This window comes from Epinephelus fuscoguttatus, linkage group LG17, assembly GCF_011397635.1.
Source record: "Epinephelus fuscoguttatus linkage group LG17, E.fuscoguttatus.final_Chr_v1".
In the NCBI taxonomy this organism is placed as follows: domain Eukaryota; kingdom Metazoa; phylum Chordata; class Actinopteri; order Perciformes; family Serranidae; genus Epinephelus; species Epinephelus fuscoguttatus.
The window spans coordinates 32,132,997-32,153,066 of record NC_064768.1 but is presented as its reverse complement, the minus strand read 5'-3'; the positions used below and the strand labels follow the sequence as shown (position 1 = coordinate 32,153,066).

The 20,070-nt window shown below is 40.4% G+C and overlaps 2 protein-coding genes across 2 annotated transcripts; one reads left to right on the top strand and one right to left on the bottom strand.

Moving 5' to 3' along the window:
* The first annotated feature begins 6,177 nt into the window (after nt 1-6,177).
* pex11b (peroxisomal biogenesis factor 11 beta) lies at nt 6,178-10,527 on the top strand. The gene is made up of 4 exons (XM_049602408.1): nt 6,178-6,466; nt 7,982-8,097; nt 8,178-8,379; nt 8,500-10,527. The coding sequence occupies exons 1-4, from the start codon at nt 6,411-6,413 to the stop codon at nt 8,912-8,914; spliced, it is 789 nt and encodes a 262-aa protein (XP_049458365.1). The 5' UTR covers nt 6,178-6,410; the 3' UTR covers nt 8,915-10,527.
* A 921-nt stretch (nt 10,528-11,448) lies between these two features.
* ilf2 (interleukin enhancer binding factor 2) lies at nt 11,449-18,677 on the bottom strand. The gene is made up of 15 exons (XM_049602407.1): nt 18,559-18,677; nt 17,020-17,079; nt 15,608-15,650; nt 14,942-15,046; nt 14,760-14,837; nt 14,268-14,370; nt 13,834-13,899; nt 13,521-13,637; nt 13,181-13,259; nt 12,968-13,055; nt 12,721-12,782; nt 12,515-12,629; nt 12,293-12,383; nt 11,990-12,156; nt 11,449-11,681 (listed from the first exon to the last, which is right to left on the bottom strand). The coding sequence occupies exons 1-14, from the start codon at nt 18,561-18,563 to the stop codon at nt 12,005-12,007; spliced, it is 1,164 nt and encodes a 387-aa protein (XP_049458364.1). The 5' UTR covers nt 18,564-18,677; the 3' UTR covers nt 11,449-11,681; nt 11,990-12,004.
* Between the last annotated feature and the right edge of the window lie 1,393 nt (nt 18,678-20,070).

Here is a 20,070-nt window from a genome sequence, read left to right as displayed (position 1 = left end):
CACAGTCTATTGTTGTAATATTTTACAGTATATACTGTATTAAAGGCTCTGTGTGTGGGATTTAGGGGGATATATTGACAGAAATGTCTGATATGATATATCAAGTATGTTTTCGTTAGTGTATAATCACCTGAAAATAGGATTTTGTCGTGTTTTCATTACCTTAGAATGATCCGTTTATATCTGCACAGGGAGCAGGTCCTCGTCTATGGAGCCCGCCATGTTTGTTTCTACGGGAGACCAGAATGGACAAACCAAACACTGGCTCTAGATAGGACTAGTTGCACTTGCGTTTTCACGTCAGCCATTGTAATTAGCAGCCTGCTAAGCCAAACATTGCAGAAAAACACTGATTTTAAATGTGACACTGCATTTTTCAGTATTTTTACCAGCTGATATCACAGAGTCCATTTGTTTTGGAGAAAAAGAGACCTCTGCGGATAATTTGGCTTGCGGTAAAAACCTCCTGAACATCTGGATCTTAAGTCATCAGAGAAAAAAGGCAAACATACATTAGCAGGTGCTGGGCTAGCAACAACTAGGTGAGGAAAAGACAATGAACACTGAAGGAATTCTAACCAGGAGAAGTTTCAGCTGATTGCAATCTGCATTCCTCACCACTAGATGCCACTAAATCCGAGGCACTGCTCCTTTAAGTACTTGTTAATGGTCAGTGATTGTTTTGTAGACTGTTTCTAAACATTATCTGGGTGGCAGTTATTAAGTTGCAATGTTTCTAAATGCACTACACAGTAATTACTAACAATTAAACAAGGTATTATAATCATCCGTTGCATCTTTTTAATAGCCATCCAAATAATGTTTATAGACCTTTCCAAACTAATTACTAACCATTAAAAAAAAACATAATATAGTATACAAAATGGTAAAATGTCTGCAACTGGTAACACAGTGGTGCAGTGGTTAGCATTGTTGCCTCACAGCAAGAGGGTTCCTATTTGAACCCAAGGTGGGGGAGCCCTTCTGTGCAGGGTTTGCATGTTCTCCCAGAGTCTGCGTGGGTTTCCTCCAGGTACTCCAGCTTCCTCCCACAGTCCAAAGACATGCAGGTTAACTGGTGACTCTAAATTGGCCATAGGTGTGAATGTGAGTGTGAATGGTTGTCTGTCTCTAGTCTGGTGACCTGTCCAGGGTGTACCCCGCCTCTCGCCCAGTGTCAGCTGGGATAGGCTCCAGCCTCACTGCGACCCTCAAAGTGTTACGGAAAATGAATTAATTGATGTCTGCAACTATAAACTGTTAACATTACTAATGATTACTTAACAATATTAAATATACTATCAATTCACCATTTATTGATAGTGGTTATTATAAAGTGTCATCATTGTGCTTTGAAAGCAGTTTGAGGATTGCTTCTGTAATACCAGGGCGCTCTTTATTTGAAATGATTGTAAAATGAGTAGGGAGTTGGAACCATGAGCAGCATTTATAGGATTGGCTCAGTTGAATCTTTTTTTTTTTCCTAACTGAGTGAAATGACCTGGAAGATTCAGTGGCAGCCATGATAAGAGCTAATCAGTCCTCTAAATGATAAGAAAAAAAGAAACATAAACACAGAAGGAGGATACAAATCAGAGTTCAAAGAACTGGTCTGAGATCGCAGGTTGGCTGAGTGTACCATGTAGAAAGACATCTGCTCTCCTGATGCATCCACCAGACTTGCCCCAACAAAAGGGTACAAATGTAATCAATGTCAAAAGGTACAATCTTTGGACGAATCCAACTGTGCTACACAGGGAGTATGTTTGTTGATATAGATCCAAATGTGAAAAAAATGTACCAACCACTTTATCCGTGGGTCGGTGAGACGAGACATTTGTCATCTGATTCAGCTGCTTTACAAACATCAGCCATATGCATATTTGTGATTTGTGCCTTTTTGTTATCAACCGTAGATGCACCAACACTGGATTGTAAGACAGACACAAGTTTGTCTTTCGACACATGAAGATTCATGTTGCACATTGTGATTTGGTTTTCAGCTGTTCAAAATCTTTTGATGGTATTCTGTGGTTCCCTCAGGTATCTGTGTAGTTCACAATGTGTCCAACTGGTTTATAGAGATAGAAAAACTATTAACAAAGCACTCATCATACCTGAGTAGTATTATTTATTGCCTTAGTCTTTTGTGAGTGTAAACTATGAATGAGTACGCTTTGCACTATTTTAATCTTAGCATGGACAACACAAATAGATGTCATATTTATCTGTTCTCTTCTGCCCATATTCAGGGAGGTACAAGTTTTTAAGTAGGCTTTCTCAGATATTGAGCATCATCATCATCATCATCATCATCATCAGAGGATTATCCCCATCTCTCTACAATCAAATCACTCCATTTCCATGATGTGCTGAATGGAAAGCATTTCTGGAGACTTCCACGATGTCTCCAGAAATGCTTTCCATTAAGCACATATTTGTGCATCTCTATGTGTAAAAATGTCTAGACAATTAAGACCAAGCTCCATTGTATCATTACTGCTTCTGAACCTGCAGTTTGACTCTATGAAGCTGGTACTATCCAGTTGTTTGCAGGACAGCTTGTCAGGGTTTTGTTTTGTTTTTATCTTAATGTTGTGTGTCTTTTTACATTTAGCCCAACTGAAAAGTTTTTCTGGGTTACGCTTCATTTAATGAGTCTGTCATTTCCTAATCATTTCCAAGAAAGTGTCCTTGAAAGTACAGTTTCATTTGGAAAGTAGGGCTTTCTTTATATAAACCCAGATAAACATTCATTATTCATAGATTATCGGACACTTTATTCTCCACATAGGTTGGACTGTTTGCTTGTCTTTACACAGAGGTCACATTTTTCAACTGCTCTGTACCGATTAAATAAAAAAAGACTGGCTTACACCAGCAGTTAATTGGAAGTGTACTAATAGAACGTTGTTTATGTTTTCCTCAAAATTACAACCAGATGACTCAGTTCTCTCCAGGAAACATCTCAGAAATGATGACTTGTTAAATAAAGCATCCCAGTTTCTCCAGACCCGAGATCGCATTTTCCAAGAGCTCAAATTTGGATGCAAAGAAGGCATTTTCAAGTCCACCTCGTATCTGTGGTCTGACGTTTGTGAAACCCGACTGTGAAACCCGACTACTCCATTAATGGTTGATTAATATGGTTGGTTGTCACTTTGTGGTTTGATAGTATGAATACAGTAGACTATGTATCAGTATAAAAACGCGTTGTAATAAAAAGACTTGAAAATGAAAACAAAAAATTACTTTGACTGATCAATCCAATCATTTTAACCTGGTGGTGCTGATCTGCAAGCACACATTATTCTGAGCCCCATCAGACAGGTGCTGCTGTGCGATGATGTCTTTTTGCATGGACCAAAGCAAATGCGTAAATAATGAGCAGTGCCTCAATGTAAACACGGATGACACTTCTCCTTATGTGAGTGTCTTTTGTGTTTACAATAATAGCAGTCCTTATATACAGGGCTTGGCAATAACTGCTGACAGGTTGCCATTGGCAACCATTTTGAGAAATTGGCGTCAATTCATGGCCTTTGGCCTTTTTGAAAGGACAGTTCACCCCTCAAAAAATACGTATTTTCCTCTTACTTTTGTTGGAGATATCTGCCATAGAGATGTCTGCCTTCTCCCCAGGATAAAGGAACTAGATGGCACTCGACAAATATATTTGAAACAAGATGATCCACAGACCTTGTTGTAAGCAGTTTGATGATGATGTCACTGCTCAGAGGGAAGCGTGCATCTACTCATGGATGAGAGGCTTGTGCTCCAGACATTAAAAGTGTAAAGATGTAAGCATTAATTTACATCTCCTGGTGTCCTCCTCAGCTGAGCTGTAACGTTAGCTAACTCAGTGGTGCTAGGTGAGCTATCAGTGGACGCACACTTTCATCTGTGCGGTGATACAGTTGTCAGATGTAGTTCGGTAGTAGTGTAGTGCTCACAGCAAGGTATGTGGATTATCTTGAGTAACCAGGTAGTGATTTCTGCTTTGAGCACCACAAGCTGAGTGCCATCTAGTTCCATTGTATTCATGGGAAAGCAGACATCTCTATGGCTGATATCTCCAACACTCTGCAACTCACATCAAAACAACCTAGACTTGTAAACATCACTACAGGTAAGAGGAAAATGTGTATTCTTGATTTGGGGGTGAACTGTCCCTTTAATATTTGTTGCATCAGTGGTATTTATATATTGCTGTTACAGTCTGAACTGGGACCAGACAGTTAATACTGTTCTCAATGAATCTTTGTAGGGACCTGAAAAACCAATAGGATTCTCTGATTGAAGCCAACATTTCTTGACACTCTAATGTGATAATAATGATCATAACAATAACTAGATTCATCATAATAACATGAATTTGAAAGACTGACATTGAATTGCAGAGTTAACTAAACAGTTGTGCACCTTCCTGTTGGTTCGTCACAGTCTGCACATCCTCACCGTAGACTATGCTGGTCCCTACACTGTGCTGAGTGCACACAGATAGAGGGCTGGATAAAGTCTTTCTCTTGCACATATTGAAAAATCACAGGGACAAAGTTACAATGTCTGTCAGGATCAATGGTCAGGATGTGTTGGAAAATGACCAATCTTATTTTACAGGTTTGGGTTACAGGTATTTAATTCATTTATTTTTATTTTATTTATTTTTACTGAATCAAATCTGATTTCATCTCATATAAGAAATCGTGGATGAACCATTACCATTCATCTATAATGTTCAGTGTCCAACTGGTGACACAATTTGAGAGAAAAATATATACATCATCCCATTCATAAAACATTAAACGTGTTTATTCTGACACTTACAAGAATATATGTACTAAAAAAAATGGATTTGGCTACATTAGAATATTGTTATTTTGATTTTGTAGCTATTTTATTGTAAAGATGTGCTGCTCTTGTAATGTTGACTGTATATTAAAATAAGATAAACAAATGGTATTGTCATATTTTTACTTTGTTGATTTCATATTGCAATACAGTTAACAGTGCTGACAGAGTGTCCAAATGAAACAAGCACATTGGTCCTACTGGGGAGGAGAGATACAACCCTGACTTCACTGTGTTTCAGTCAGAGGCACTTTAGTCCAAGAAAACTTTATTTCCATTTGCAGTATTATATTTGGCGGCATGGCTCACTTCTGGGGTCCCTCTGCCTTTCTTTAGGCCTACACAAAAAGCCTCTTCCACACGCCTTCGTGGAAAGCATAAGACGGAGAGAGCACACCTCTTCTTTACTTGCCGAATAGAGTGTTTTTGGACCATGTATTGTATCCAGTAAGACAGTATATCCCCAGACTGCTTCAGTGTAAGAAGTGTTGAAAGTTTGGTCAGAGTCTATTTGTGTAGGAGTGATTATGAGACATGTGGTAACTGTGGAGAGAATGAATGTGAAAAAGATGGTGAGAAAGAACCAGAGTGTGGTCTGTACACAGGCAGTCACGCAGCATGGAAAGCTAACTGTCCAGAGACAGTGAATCGAGGCAGAAATAATCAGAGCCCGGACAAAGGGAAGACATGAACATTAGAAAGTAGGTAGGACAAGATGTGTGGCAGGAGGCCATGAGGGACAAGTCAGCAAGGGGCCATTAGGAATACTGCTTGTGTTTGGACCAGATGAAGTTTGTGGTATCTGTGATAACAGTTATTAACTGACAATAGAGAGAAAATTGAGATTATCATAGATGCAACAAGGAGATTTCTGAGGGTTTTGGGTGTTTCTGGAGAAGATGTACAGCAGTTTTTGAGAGAGGTTTTTAAGGCGCTCACAAACAACCAGAAAATAGGAAATTAATAGAGTGGGAACTGATGAGAAAGGCTTATTTTATTTGAATTATTATTATTATTATTATTATTATTATTACTTTATATAGTAAGTGGAGACCTTTGGATAAATCCAGTAGGTTGCAGTACTACATAGTTTTGGATGCCAACCGCCATTAAAGAAGAAGAAGAAGTGTCGATTCTTGTTTTTTAAATATATTTTTATATATTTTATATTTTTAAAATATATTTTCATATATGTTTCTACATCTGTGAGAGAGAGATATTTGTATTTTTCCCTTTGCTTTACCGCTAAGCCTCAGCTCCAGTCCAGCAGGTGGCGGTAATACACCTAAAACCTGTCTTAAGTTCTTAACTGTAGCCTAGGTAAAAACGAGGACGAAGAAGAATCGGTTGAACGGACTGAAGTCGTATCTGTGTGCAAGGAAAGCGGGATTATAAATAGTTAAATCTTCTGTCATTAAAGCTCTCCTCCAAATTCAGCTTTTGACAGCACTAGCAACACTAGCTGCTAACTAGCAGCTAATCAGTCGCCGACATAAACAGGGAGCAGGTTGACAGCTAGTTTAGCAGCAGCTCTTAAAGGCCAAGAGCACCCCGCCAGTATGGACTCCTGGGTTAGGTTTAACGCCCAGAGCCAAGCCAAGGAGAGAATTATAAGGTAATGTCACTCATTTTATTAACTATAACTTTTGAAATTGCATTTTACATTAGCGACAGATGCTGATGTTAACTTGCTAGTTAGCTAACGCTAACGTTACATATCTGCTAGCATAATGAACAAACAGTTGCTAGTTTGTTGTAACGTCAGTTGCAGAGAGCAGAGAAAGGTTGACATCAACTGGGTTGCTCAAGTTATTTTATATATTTAATTTGAAAGATAAATTCTGCCTTTGGTCTTTAAGTAAAGTTCACTGTAGCTAACAGACTGTTTTGGCATTCACTTCAGAGGGCTGTTAATGAATGTGAAGTAAGTCTAAGTTCATGCTCTCCATGTTGTTATAACAATACAAGTGCATTTGAATCGTATCTTCCCCTTGCTTTCACTTTGATTCAAATAAAACACACGGTGGGGAGTTACCATGAAAACCGCTCTCTCCAAATTAGCTTGGTCCTTCAGTAATCTTTCATAAAAGATCACTGGTTAAACCGGTTTGCCTGTTATCAGGGCGCAGTTGTTGAAAAAGTTTAATCCTGATAAGAGTGATCCGTGTATGGAAATCCCATGTTTTGCTATCCAGAAACGGATCATCCATGTTCCTTACTCTGCTGATTTTCAAAGCAACATTGAACTGGATCTCCCTGATCCAAATAAAAATGTACAGATTACCAAATCTGGATAACCAGTGCTCTAAATGACACTACATGTCACAATGTAGTCTGCTAGCTGTATAAAGAACAACCGGTTAAATAGCCAGTGTAGGTCATTTTAAAGAGACTGTTCATCCCAGAATAAAAAACACATATTTTGTTTTAGTAGCCAAGTTTTGGAGATATTAGCTGTAGAGATGTCTGCTTACTCTCAATTACAATAGCACTAGGTGGCACTTGGCTTGTTGTGCCCAAAGTGCCAATAACATACATTTGAAAAACTCAACAGCAATGTCTCTTTCCAGAAATCATGGCCCAGTTACTCAAGATAATCCCCAGACCTTGTTGTGAGCAATTTCATGTAAGAGCTATTTTCTTTTTACTGAACTTCACCTGCCAACCCTATCACAGAGTAGGAAGATGCGTGCATCTACTTATGGCGAGAGACTTGTGCTCATGACAGCACAGGATGTAAACAGCAATGGCATTCTCCATTGTTCCTACATGAAACTGCTCACAGCAAGGTCTATCTTGTGTAAGGAGGTCATGATTTCTGGAAAGAGACATCGCTGTTGAGTTTTTCAAATGTACGTTACTGGCACCTTGAGCACCACAAGTCAAGCACCATCTAATTCCACTATATTGGAGAGAAGGCAGACATTTCTACGGCTGATCTCCAACACTCTGTGACTCACAACAAAACAATCTAGACTGATAAATGGCACTACAAGTAAGAGGAAAAACGTCTTTTTGATTTTGGGGTAGCTGTCCCTTTAAGTGTTTTAATTTTAAGATGCAGTCATTTTGATCAACCGAACTGACATGTCCAAACAGCTTAATGAGCATGTGTGTTGTGTGCTCACAGGGCTGCTCAGTATGCCTGCACTCTGCTGGGCTACACTCTGCAGAAGGGCGGGGCGTCAGCTGAACTTCGCAGAACCATCAGTCAGCTGGAAGCACACATGAGCCTAACAAGAAAGTGTGAGTGAAGCACCCGGTCGAAGTGTTTTCCAAGCACCAAAGCTGAAGGATTGTGGCTGATGTGTGTTTGTGTCCCACAGTGCTCCGTCTGGGAAACTCCGTAGAGGCGCTGGAATCTGCCAAGAGGGCCATACACCTTTCTGACAGCGTGCTAAGGCTCTGCATTACCATCAGCCACCTCAACAGAGCCATGTACTTTGCCTGTGACAATATTCTGTGGGCTGGAAAAACAGGCCTCATCTCCAAACTGGACCAGCAGAAATGGAGTCAGAGATCTTTCAGGTTAGTCGCGTAGAGACAAATGCATTGATAGTACGTTTTAAAATAAATAAAGGTATGCCCTCTTTGTGTAGTTAAAGAAACTGAGGCTGATGTGACACCTCATATGGTTGAAATCTACAGGTACTACCTCTTTGCTCTGATCCTCAACCTGACTCGAGATGTGTACGAGCTTCGCCTTCTCATTGAGTGTGAAGGGCGTCACAGAGCCGCCAAATCCCCGTCGTCACCCAACCCCAGCACCACTCTGCCAGCTGACCACCTGTCGTCCCCTTCCACACCTGCTGCTCTGACTACTGTTGCCCTGCCTGTCATGTTGGCGAGGTTTCGCAGACAGCTCCACCTGCTGGTGACTGTCCTGTACAGCAACCCGCCGCTGCTGCTGGACCTGCTGAAGAACAGTTGTGATATCTTCATCCCACTGGACCGGCTGGGGATTTACCCCACAGGGCAAGGCTTTGTCGGTGCCTGTGGCCTGGCATCCTCTGTCCTCTCCATCCTCACCATGGTCCATCCCTGGCTTAAACTCAAGCCATGACCCCAGGTACACAGTGGAGGGGGCCATCAGTGGAGCTCCAAGGAAGACTGAGATGAGAATCTAACAGGGCTAACACACGGATCATTCGGTGATCACGTTTTGGAGTAGTGGCAGGGCTTTTAAATCCTCCAAATATCCTCAAACATGTTGCATCCATGAGGAGCTTCTTTCACTCTGCATCACGTACTGATTAACAGCTCTCGGCTGATTACTGACCTGCATGTTTGAACTGTTACAGCTTCATGCTTCAGATGGAAGCATAGCAGCGCTGCACAGAGCCCACACTCTCCAACGCTAGTCCTTACCCATGATGTCATTCGACATCAAAGTCCTTCATCATCTGCTCCCAATACTTAGTACTAAGATCTCATACAATTCATAACAGGAAGAATGTTGAAAATACTAAACTCACCTGATGGTTGGCAGTGGCCCACAAGGTGGGAACTAATGACATCACGGCGGTGCAAAATCAAACTTTGATAATAAATACACTGATTTACCCTGATAGATGGCTCCCTTTCAGTAAAGTCTGTACATTGAGTGTATAGTTGGTCCATTTATCCCCCATAGCGATGACTCGTTTGACTGGGTCTCTAGGCAGGCCCGCTCCACTTTCCTGTGGCCTACCATGAACTTAGCTCAGTGTTGGCTTCCATTAATTTAGATTAACAAATCGACGCAGACAGAAGCTGAACCAAAATGCTTCAGGGATGAAGGCTATCATTCTGGAACACTCCTCTCTCCTTCCTCTACTTCTCGCCCCTCAGTGTGTCCCCTTTGACAGGCTCATGTTGGATCAGACCCATCATCTTGAGCTTGGCAACCAATTTAAACGACAACCATGATGTTTTGCTTTCATGGAAGCCGCTTTTGTCAGTCAGAGTAAACCATGTTTGTGTTTATTAGCAAGTGGCTAACTCAAGGAGTGTTTCCATCCACCTATTTTTATGTGAGTTTTAAGTTTGCACATAAAAAACTTACATTTAGGCCCCTTTTTAAATCACGTTATCTGCTGCCTGCTCTTCTGCTTATCTCGCTGAACCTACTCCAAATGTTCGCATAAGATCACATATGTTCCCATTTTCTTTTGCCGATTTTGATAGAAACCAAACCACTGTTGTTTACACCCGCTGAGTTTGTACTTTCAGCTTTTGGGAGCCACTAAGTGACTGAACTGTCAGAGTCCTGTGAGACAGAGATGCAGGAATATAATGAACTCCACACTGTGTCTTGTGAGGAGGAAAGCATTGCTGCACTGATCTTTGAGGGCTGTAAGGTTCAGGTCTGTTGACACCATCCAGCTGTGATGTAGTGTTGTACTCATGAAGGTGCATATCTTAAGTCTGATTGTTGCAGACAGGCTGATCCTACACCTCTCCCACTCTTAACTACTGTCATCACAGCTTACCCCCATTCATCGCAGATAATGGTCTTTGGCCATTTAATGGTCAGAGGCTTCAAGTGCAGCCACTAGATGGAAGTACAAGCAGGATCATTAGTCTGAGTAACTATTTAAAGATACAGAGTGAGCTAAGAGGGGTTTAGGGATACAACATGATAGTCTGGATGTGAATCTTTTTGACTTTTAATTGTCAATAAAAGCTTTTATTGAATGTGCATTTCCAGTTATTACCATGCCTTATACTTATATATAACCAATTTCCACATACGTAAGGTAAGGGGACTCTCAAGGGACCTCTCAAGGGACCACTACAACATGCAAGACAACAAATGGGATGGGAGCAGCCATCCAGACAGCAGCATGCTGCATTTTGGATAAGCAGTTTAGTCGGCTATTTTAATCCAATCATCAATCAATAGAGAGGCAGACGATTTGATATGAGAAGTGGTACTGGTTTGTTTTAAGAAAGCAGTCCCTCTTATGAGTGATGTGACCTATCTATAAACAACACGCGGTCCTCTGGCACCTCCTTGTGCTTCCAATGACATTTGCAGAATTCACCATGCATGTAAGAAGACTATCAACCAGTGCTAGGCGGGGAGTCTAATGCAGCTGTCAATCACTGCTTGTGCACTGCAGTGTACACAAGACAAGTAAACATAAAAGAAGATGACCAAAAGCTTTCACAGAAGACCGTTGTGTTTACTTGCCTTGGCTGTGCATTTGAGACTCCTTGGCTGTGATTGTTTTTTGTTCAAGCGCTGTGGATTCTTGCAGGAGGAAGAGGTTTTCTGTCTCATGTACTACTGTCAGGATATAGTGATAATTTCACTACATATGATAAAAAGGTTACCTACTGTACCTGTAATGATCTAATGCCAGTTTTTCAATTTAAAAAAAAAAAAAGTCACCTATTCATCAGTGAACATTCGATGGCATGTTGTCATTTTGGACCTTGACCATCAGTCAAACTTTACACCCATCTACATTTCTTTGTGCTGAAATCCTTTGATTCTAATGGTCATTGCTGTTTGCAATAAAGAACATGCGTGTGACTGGACTGTTTGATCTACTTTGAGCTTTGACTCATCAATACTAGCTTTAACTTTGGCACAATAAGACTCGGGCTAAGTAAAATTAAAAAAATGTTTATTCAGGGTGTTACTGTTACAACAATGACGTAAAAACCAAACAAAGGGAAAGTAAAAACATAATAAAAACTCAAAATAAACAATACTAGTCAGGGGACCAGTGGCTCTCAGGTGGAACATTTTTCCTGCTGGTGTTTCTGTCCAGGTAACATCCAAACACACACTGTGGCCCGTCTGGAAAGACTTCTTAAATAGGCTTGCTGGTAAGCTTATACTGTGGAAAAAGAGCAGTGTGTTAGTGGACCTGTGATCATCAGTATACTCAAACCACTGTGTTGTAGTGGTTGATATCAAAAGCTGCATGGCTAAATAACATTAGGGCTGAATGGTAAAATGGTTCTTGTGTTCTTGTGTCTAACTTAAACCCTATTTTTTTTTTTTTAACAAAAATAACAGTACATGTTACATATGTTCAATTTGAGACAGTATCAGGAAATAATGAATAATATGTGATGGTTCTTCTGTAAAATATCTGAATTGGTAAAGCTAGGTGTTGGTGCTACAATGTGGAGATGCCCCAACCTTAGCTCCTCCTCATCACTCCTGGGTCTCCATGCTCTCATCCTCTCCATCTCCTCCTTCATCCAGAGCTTCATCCTCCTCCTCCTTCCTCTCTGGAGGTTTCTCGTAGGCCTTTTCTGACGGAGTGACGATCACACCGTCCCATGTGGACATCTCTGTTGCCAGGTCTGCAGCGACGGGCGCACAAGACTCTGATTAGTATTATTTACTTATTTCATGGTGTAGGCAGGAACAGTTTGTAGAATCAACAGCCCAAAAGTATCAAACATGCCATTAGATGTCCAATGAATGACATGATCTTACAGCTGGCGTCTCCCTCGAGGCCGAGGATCTTCCTGTATCCTCCATGAGAGAGAACCCTCACCAGTGTCTGAGCTGTGAAACACACCATGTCCTGCACAAACACACACAAACTCAACATCAATGCACTGTCACGAGGAATACCACTTTTAGAGAGACACATCTGAAAGTGTAGGATGCTCATGCTCTGTGTAGCCTGCAGTAAAGTCACAGGAGCAGACCTACCTGCTGTTCCAGAGTCATGACTGTGTGCACCCGGAAGTTTCCACTCTCACAGGGGTCGGTGATGCCCACTGAGCCGGGCAGAAATAGACCAGCAGCCAGCATCTGCAGGCAGCGCCTTTGAAACACACAAGCCCAACACAACGTTACAACAATGTCCCGTCTATAGTGGCGGTGTCTACATGAAACTGAAGTGAGTGGGAACCAACCTGTATGCGACATTCAGTGACAGGGGCTGCCTGGAGGGGTTGTTCATCACCGCAGAGTGGCCCTGGAACACAAGGGAGAAAAGCGTCACCGCTGTGACCTCATCACAGGTAATAACACAACCCTCTACAGCTCCTGCCCAGTGTACCAGTCAAGGCTTAAATTGTAAATGCAATCACTTTTTTTTTTTAAAATCTGGGTCAAACGTCAGGACTCTGGAAGTGTGATGCAGCCGGCACGAGGTCTTACCAGCAGGTCCAGGATCCAGGGAGTGAGAGGTTCAAAACCAGGAAAGCGCAGCCTCAAATCCTTCAGCAGGCGAATTAGCACTTTGACCCTGAAAATTGTAACATCAAAAAAATCCAATACATTATGAGAACCTGTTGTGTATTTGTGCCTATGCATGCACAACCTCTAGTAATAAACAGCAGGCCTAATGGGTGTTACAAGAGACGTCCTTACGTTGACTGAGAGGCATTCTCCTCGAACCAGCGGGCGTGGCGAATGGCAGCAAGCGCACTCTGCAGCACCTTGATGTCCACTGAAAAAAACAACAACAAAATTTAACCTTTGCATCCCCATCTGGATTTAAAGGGACTTTGTGGTTCAAAACAAGCACTGTAACCCCTCAACTACCAAGGTGTCTCCTCAGCTGTCTTTTTTCACTGTTTAATTATTATCATAAATACACAATCACAAATGGTGCAGAGATGATGGTAAAGGACGTCTCTGACTAGACAAGAGATCACAGTCTATGCTAGAGATGTGGAAACATGCTGAGTGTGTGTGTGTAAGCTCATACAGTGCAGCTCAGGGTCCAGCTTGCGCAGGTTGGGAGGGACGGTGGTGATGAGGATCTTGACTGTGGCATCAGCTGAACTGATCTCAAAGCCCGTCTCATTGGTCAGCATGGACAGCACTGAAACCAGCACATATACATTACATAAGCAGTTTGACATCGCCAATTAATTTTAGACCACCGCGGTAATCAATAATCGGTGCATCATATATATTATTATTATTATTATATTAATGACAGAAACAAGGAAAAGCATATTAAGTCCCCTTCAAATCGTACATTTCATTTGTTCACCCCAACAGTTCCTCGGTGTTACCTTCAGTAGGATCCTGTGTGCGAAGGGTCTCCACCACCTTGTTGCCAAGAGCAGCGACAGCCTCCACTGTGAAGGAAACAATCATCATCCATCCATCATTACACAAGTTACATCACAAAGGACTCTAAATAAAGCTCACCTAACTTTCTCTCGCCACTTTCATTAATGTAATAAAAACAATGAAACAAGAAAGGACAATGCCATTCACATTGACCAACTGAAGACTGTTTCATTGGCAGCTGGGTATTGTATTAAACCTCAATTCTTTTTTGCAACAAATCAACATGTGTCTCTTTCACTTGAGTACTAAAACACTGTCAAATACCCAAAGAATCAATCAATTATCTAAATGTAAAGAATTCATGAATCAAATGTCTTGACTTAGAATCAATAACCACATTAAGCAGATGACATTACTTCCTCAAATAACTCACATGTAGGGAGGATCTTGAGGATTACAACCAGGTCGGCCACATTGTGTCCGGTCGTCATGGTGCCCTTCTTGTACGACCCCACCTGACGCACCTCTTCAATTTGCTATGAAGGGACACAGGTACAACATTTTTAACATGTAATGTACTAGCATTAGTAACCAGCTAATAATGTTTGCAGGTTACACATCCATTTATTTTAAAAACTTGTAAAACAGCAAATATTTACACAAAACTATGTTTTTAGATAATTAATATGACACTATGTTTATCCAAGTAACACTGTATAGTTTTCTAAATATATAAAAACTCCTGAGATCATTTTTGTTCACACTGACACACTGTTAAACTGGGAGGTACGATCTTCTGGCAGAACAGTTCATCAGTTCATTTAAATCTTTAATTTGTCACACACATCATCATACAAGCACAATATGTAGTTATATGGTGCACTGTACACACTGAACTACAGTAATGTGAAGAAAAACCACTCACCACTTCAAAGTTGCCTGGTGCAACAATCAGGTTGTCAATGACATTGTTGATCTTTGTGACCAGGGACAAGATGGAGGACTATATGCAGGAAGATACCAATAAACATCGCTTCTGTCAGTGAGCAGTCAACAGAAATCGGTGAGGCAGATTGTTATCTAGTCAGCATGTGTTTGTGGACTGACCTGCTCTGCAGGTGTGGGGCTCAGGTCCTGGTTTCTCTTCAGCAGACACTCACTGAAAGCTGTCTCGTCAGGTGCAGGCTTTACTCTGGGGAAGGCCATCTCACACTTGGGATAAACAACAGCCTATTTCAGTACTCTGAGCTGTAACACTACTACAGTGGTGTTATGAGGGGGCTGGGTGATGCGTGGAAAATCAGATATCACAATATTTTTTATCAATTACCTCTGTATGTGTATTGCGACAATGTTGTAGGGTTGACTGGTGGTGCTCTCACAAAATATTTACACAATTAGATTTTTAATAAATAATCAAGTGGGTGAAGGCAAATAATAAAACAGCTAGAACAAGTTCAGAACATTACATCACTTTACTGTAATGCTGCCTTTATAACCAGGAAAACATCTTGTCTCATATACCGATATCAATATAATAACAATATACTGCCCAGCCCGAGAACATGGTCTCCTTAACATTAATCACACAAAAACATATCATCTGCCTGCAGTGATGCCCAGGTGTACCCCAGGACTGTGACATCACTGCTGGGTGGGGTTACAGGTGCAGAGAACACTTCTTCTAAACTTCAGCCAACCACATCTAAAAGTGCTTGTGGCTGTACTTACTCTTGAAATGCATTTCTCGTGTTAAACAAGTTTGTTACTCACCACATAAAAATCAAATGGGATGTGTGGGACAAATGGACGGTACCTGAACAGGAATGTAGAAAAGAACAACAGTTTGTAATATTGTAATAATTACTTCAAGCAATGACCACAGAAATATTCAACTAACATGGGGCATCAAGGATGGTTGGATGGATGGTATTATTTCACATCAAATTAGTGGGTGATATAGACAAAAGTTAGTCATTATTCTCACAACCATATATTTATTATTAGGGTTGTAACATGATTCTGTTTGACTAAGGAAAAGTGCTCAAGGTTTAAAACACTCACAATACACAAAAAAGGTCCACCTGGAAATAAATCATGACGTGAGGAACTTGTCAGGAATGAAACAAGAAAAAAAGCATGATGGACTAAATAAAAAACCTTGCCTAAAACTAAATCCACTCAGTATCAGCTGTATATAACCTGTTTCATTTCAGATTCTTTTTTGGATTGTTCCTGAGATTCATCACATGTAGTGCTTTCTTTGAACAACAGTGTTTCCTAATACACACTGACAGGTGTATACAGACTAGAGCCATTTTGGGGGGTTAAAAAACAGTCAATTTTGCACTCATTTCAACAACATACAGCAGGTGGACACTGTCTCTGAAGGGCTGCTCTTGTGTGAGTGCTGAAAAGTGTTTTGTTCAAACCCTACGCACAAACCATTACCAAACCAAATTAAATATTATTATCATGAAGGAAGCAAAGGAAAGGGAAGGCTGTATCTTTTAGTTTTTCAGCAGTCAAATGTATTTTAAATTAGGTACTAATGTAAAGGCAGGCCAATCACCTAAGTATGCACTGCCCTGTCTAATAAAAAATTATATTGGAATGGACTCTTCAGTTAACACTGTATTAAATCACGTATGGGAAGAAACTGAACAGGATACGGCTATTAAGAGTTTGGCATGTTTCCCCATGGAATTAAATACACTTCATTGTCCCAGTAAGGAAATGTGTGTTTTAAGGGGATGACATGCAGCAAAGGGTCACAGGCTGGACTCGAACCCGGGCCGCTGCGGCAACAGCCTTGTACACGGGGCGCCTGCTCTACCACTAATCCACCGACGCCCCGGAAATGTGTGTTTTAACACTCTGCAGGTTAACGCTGCTTAGGGAAAGTCATACATTTTATATACAGGGCTGCAATAGTATGTTTAGAACAAAATTCTTCACCCAGCCCTAGTTAACCCATCTGTTAGCAGTGAATTATATAAAGTCAAAATTAGAGACAGCTTCAAATGATTTCACAGATGTGCCAGAAATCAGAACACTGTGGTGTGTGAGGGAGACATTGTGAACCTGAATCTACCTGCATGCTAGAGTCCGGCTAGGTTGTTTCAATCGATATCTTTAATATGTTAATGAATACAAGTGAACAGCAGCTTGGTGGCTGAACTTACCCTTGGACCAGACCTCCGCGGGACCCAAAGCGGCCTCCCCGGCCCCTGCCGCGGTCCCCTCTGGACACAAACACAGAATCAGAACTTCTTAAAAACACATGCTCATCTAAGCTAATGTTGCTGTGGCATCTTAGTTTAGGCATCATTTAATTCTGCCAGAAATCAGCATCTTTATGAACTTACCCATTTCCATATGAACAGCTATTTTCCTACATGTTAACCTATATCTAAGAGTGTAAAAACATAGTTTTATTAACCACACTCACCAACTACTGACAAAACAGGCCTCAAAGTTGACCCATATTGCATGCCCACCACTCCTGACACAGACACCTTATTGAAATATAAAAATAACAGTTCGGCTTTCTGATTGGAAAGCTAACAAATTCTCCACAATTTCAATAGTTTTGTTCTAAAATAAATAAACGAAGAGTTTTTTTTTTCAACCAGTGGCTTCAAAATAAAAAAGTAAAGATCTGTGCACCTTTGCACGAATTTGCACTAGAAATTTCTGCTGATTTGGGCTTCCTTTTGATTAAATTTCATTTTAATTTTCAGTTGTGATGACAAACAAATATGAAATCTGAGGTAAAATAAAAAAAAATCATAGGCAGCATTAAGGAATTGTATGTTTGACTGACCTACCGACCATATACTCACACGTCTGCTGTTGTTTGACCAATATTGGCACAGCGTTAACACTTCAGGAGATGTATACAAGTGTCTAACTTTTTAACATCTTAAAAAAAATAAACAAATAAATGAATCTGAGTTTAGCCTTTTTTTCTGTTTTTTTTTTTTTTGCAAATTCTAATTAAAGGACAGAAAAGATGCCAAATTTGCATATTTATTTATTGTGGATCAACACTACTGAAGTTGTGGATAACCTTGTTCGTTAGTTATAATCAGAAAGACACACAGCTGCTATTTTTGAAGAAGATATCTGTGTAATATAGGTCATCTTTGAGGCCTCTTATCTCCTCAATGGTTGACCATTGTGGTTAATTAAACCACAATGTAACTTTTACTTATACAGGTTGACGTGTAAAAATATATATGTGTTTAAATGGAAAGAGGTTAAGTAAGAAAGTGATTGATTTATGGAGGAATGCTCCCAGCTATCAAGCTAACATTATCTCGCTAACCTAACGTAACGTTACTCAAATGCTACGCTCATTCATTCATTCACTTACGTTAGCTACTTGTCTGGGCGATGTAGCTAACATTAGCCCACAGTGTAGCTGTTAACTTGCTTGCGTCAAGGTAAAACAAAACTCCACAATTCAAAGATGATAAGAATTAATATGCTTCACGGCGGCGACACATAATAATAATAAATAGCGCTATTGAGCAGGCTAACTTACATCTCTCACATGCTAACGTTAGCTAGTAGCCATCGCTCAAACAATGCACGCTGCTAGCTTCATGTTACGCTAACATAATTCCGCCTACGAGTTAATACCTACAGTCAACACATTGGTTATATAAAACTGTCAAACTAAACTGAATATATTACCGAATGTACTGGAATGTAATTACCTCATTGCGTACGACGTTTTGATGATTTAATGTGAAAATCCTAAGAGAATTGTGGACCGGCTCCCTGCGGCGGCCGCTGCTACCTACTGCTGCTTCCGCCTCCTCTTCTTCGTTGGTGTCTAACAGCAGCTTGCATCCTTTGCATTACTGCCATCTTCCGGAGGTAGTTAACTCCTACAGCAAGGACACAACTCGCTTTGTGGGCCACTTTGCAAAATGACATGGGGGCAGGGGCTAGTTTATTAACAAATAATAGTAATATTTATCAGTATATATAATAGATTGCCTGTAGTTTTCAACCTTGCGACGTTTGCTGTCCTCATTCATCTTCATTAAGAGGCACATCCCAGCACTCCACAGGTGTGTGCAGGGGCGTTTCTCAGATTTGCATACATTTGGGGCACATAAAAAACGAATAAAAATCAAGTCACTTTAAGGTGATGCTACGACATGCATGACAAGAATCAAAATCAAAATCAGCTTGTAGCTAGTGCGTAGCCTACACAATCATGGAATTTGACTGTGGTTTTTGTTGCTCTCTTGCTGCTCAATGTTTATTCAATATACAAGATACTCCATAGTTTAGCTTCCCCACTCCTGAATCAATTTATATTAACAGTTCATAAGGAAATAAGACAAACAAAATCATCATAGGGGAGACTGTTACATGAAACATTGCTCATGCTCAAACTGCCTTTTCAGTTACAGCAACAACAATGTAATGCTCTACCTACAAATCTAAGAGACTATATTAATCTTAATCAGTTTAAAACTAATTTAAAAAAAAAAAAAAAGCTAAAAGACAGACAGTCATGGTCTGATAATCCCTCTCCTAACATTTATGCACTGCTCTGTCCTACAGATCTATGTATTTTTTAATGTGTGTGAAATGATCATTTTCATATTGTTATTTGTATTCATTACTGTTACTTGAAATTGTCATTTTTTGTGCTACATGTGTTGCAAAACATTTGTACATTGTCCCTGTTTTAAATATACCAATAAATTAATGAAATGAAGAAGTAAATAGTAAAAAGCAGGTACAAGTTTAAACAAGGACAACAAAGCTGGACACATCTGAAAACAGAATGGACTGAGGACAGACAGAAAGATCAGCAGCAGTTTATACATTTAGCTTCATGACCTCTGCTGTCAAAACTACATCAGTGCAAGAATTGAGGTACAACTACAGGGACAACCTAAACTAAAATCTGACAAAAGATTGGGGATCTAAAGTTAAAATTTACTGTTAGAGACCAAAGTTGATGCAGTATGTTGGTGTTTAAACCCATCTAAACATTTTAATACCATAACTTCCCTCACGTCTTGGGGGCGTGCTGATAGGCAAGTAAGGAGGGGGGTCATAGAAGAACCAGAATGGTCCAAGTGAATGATGAAATGAGGAGGTTTCAGTATGAGGGAGGGGCACAGTAATGAGACAATGAATTAACGAGTGTAAGTGAGAGAAAACACCTAAAGTGTCACAAAAAACAAGTAATTCACACAGATTGC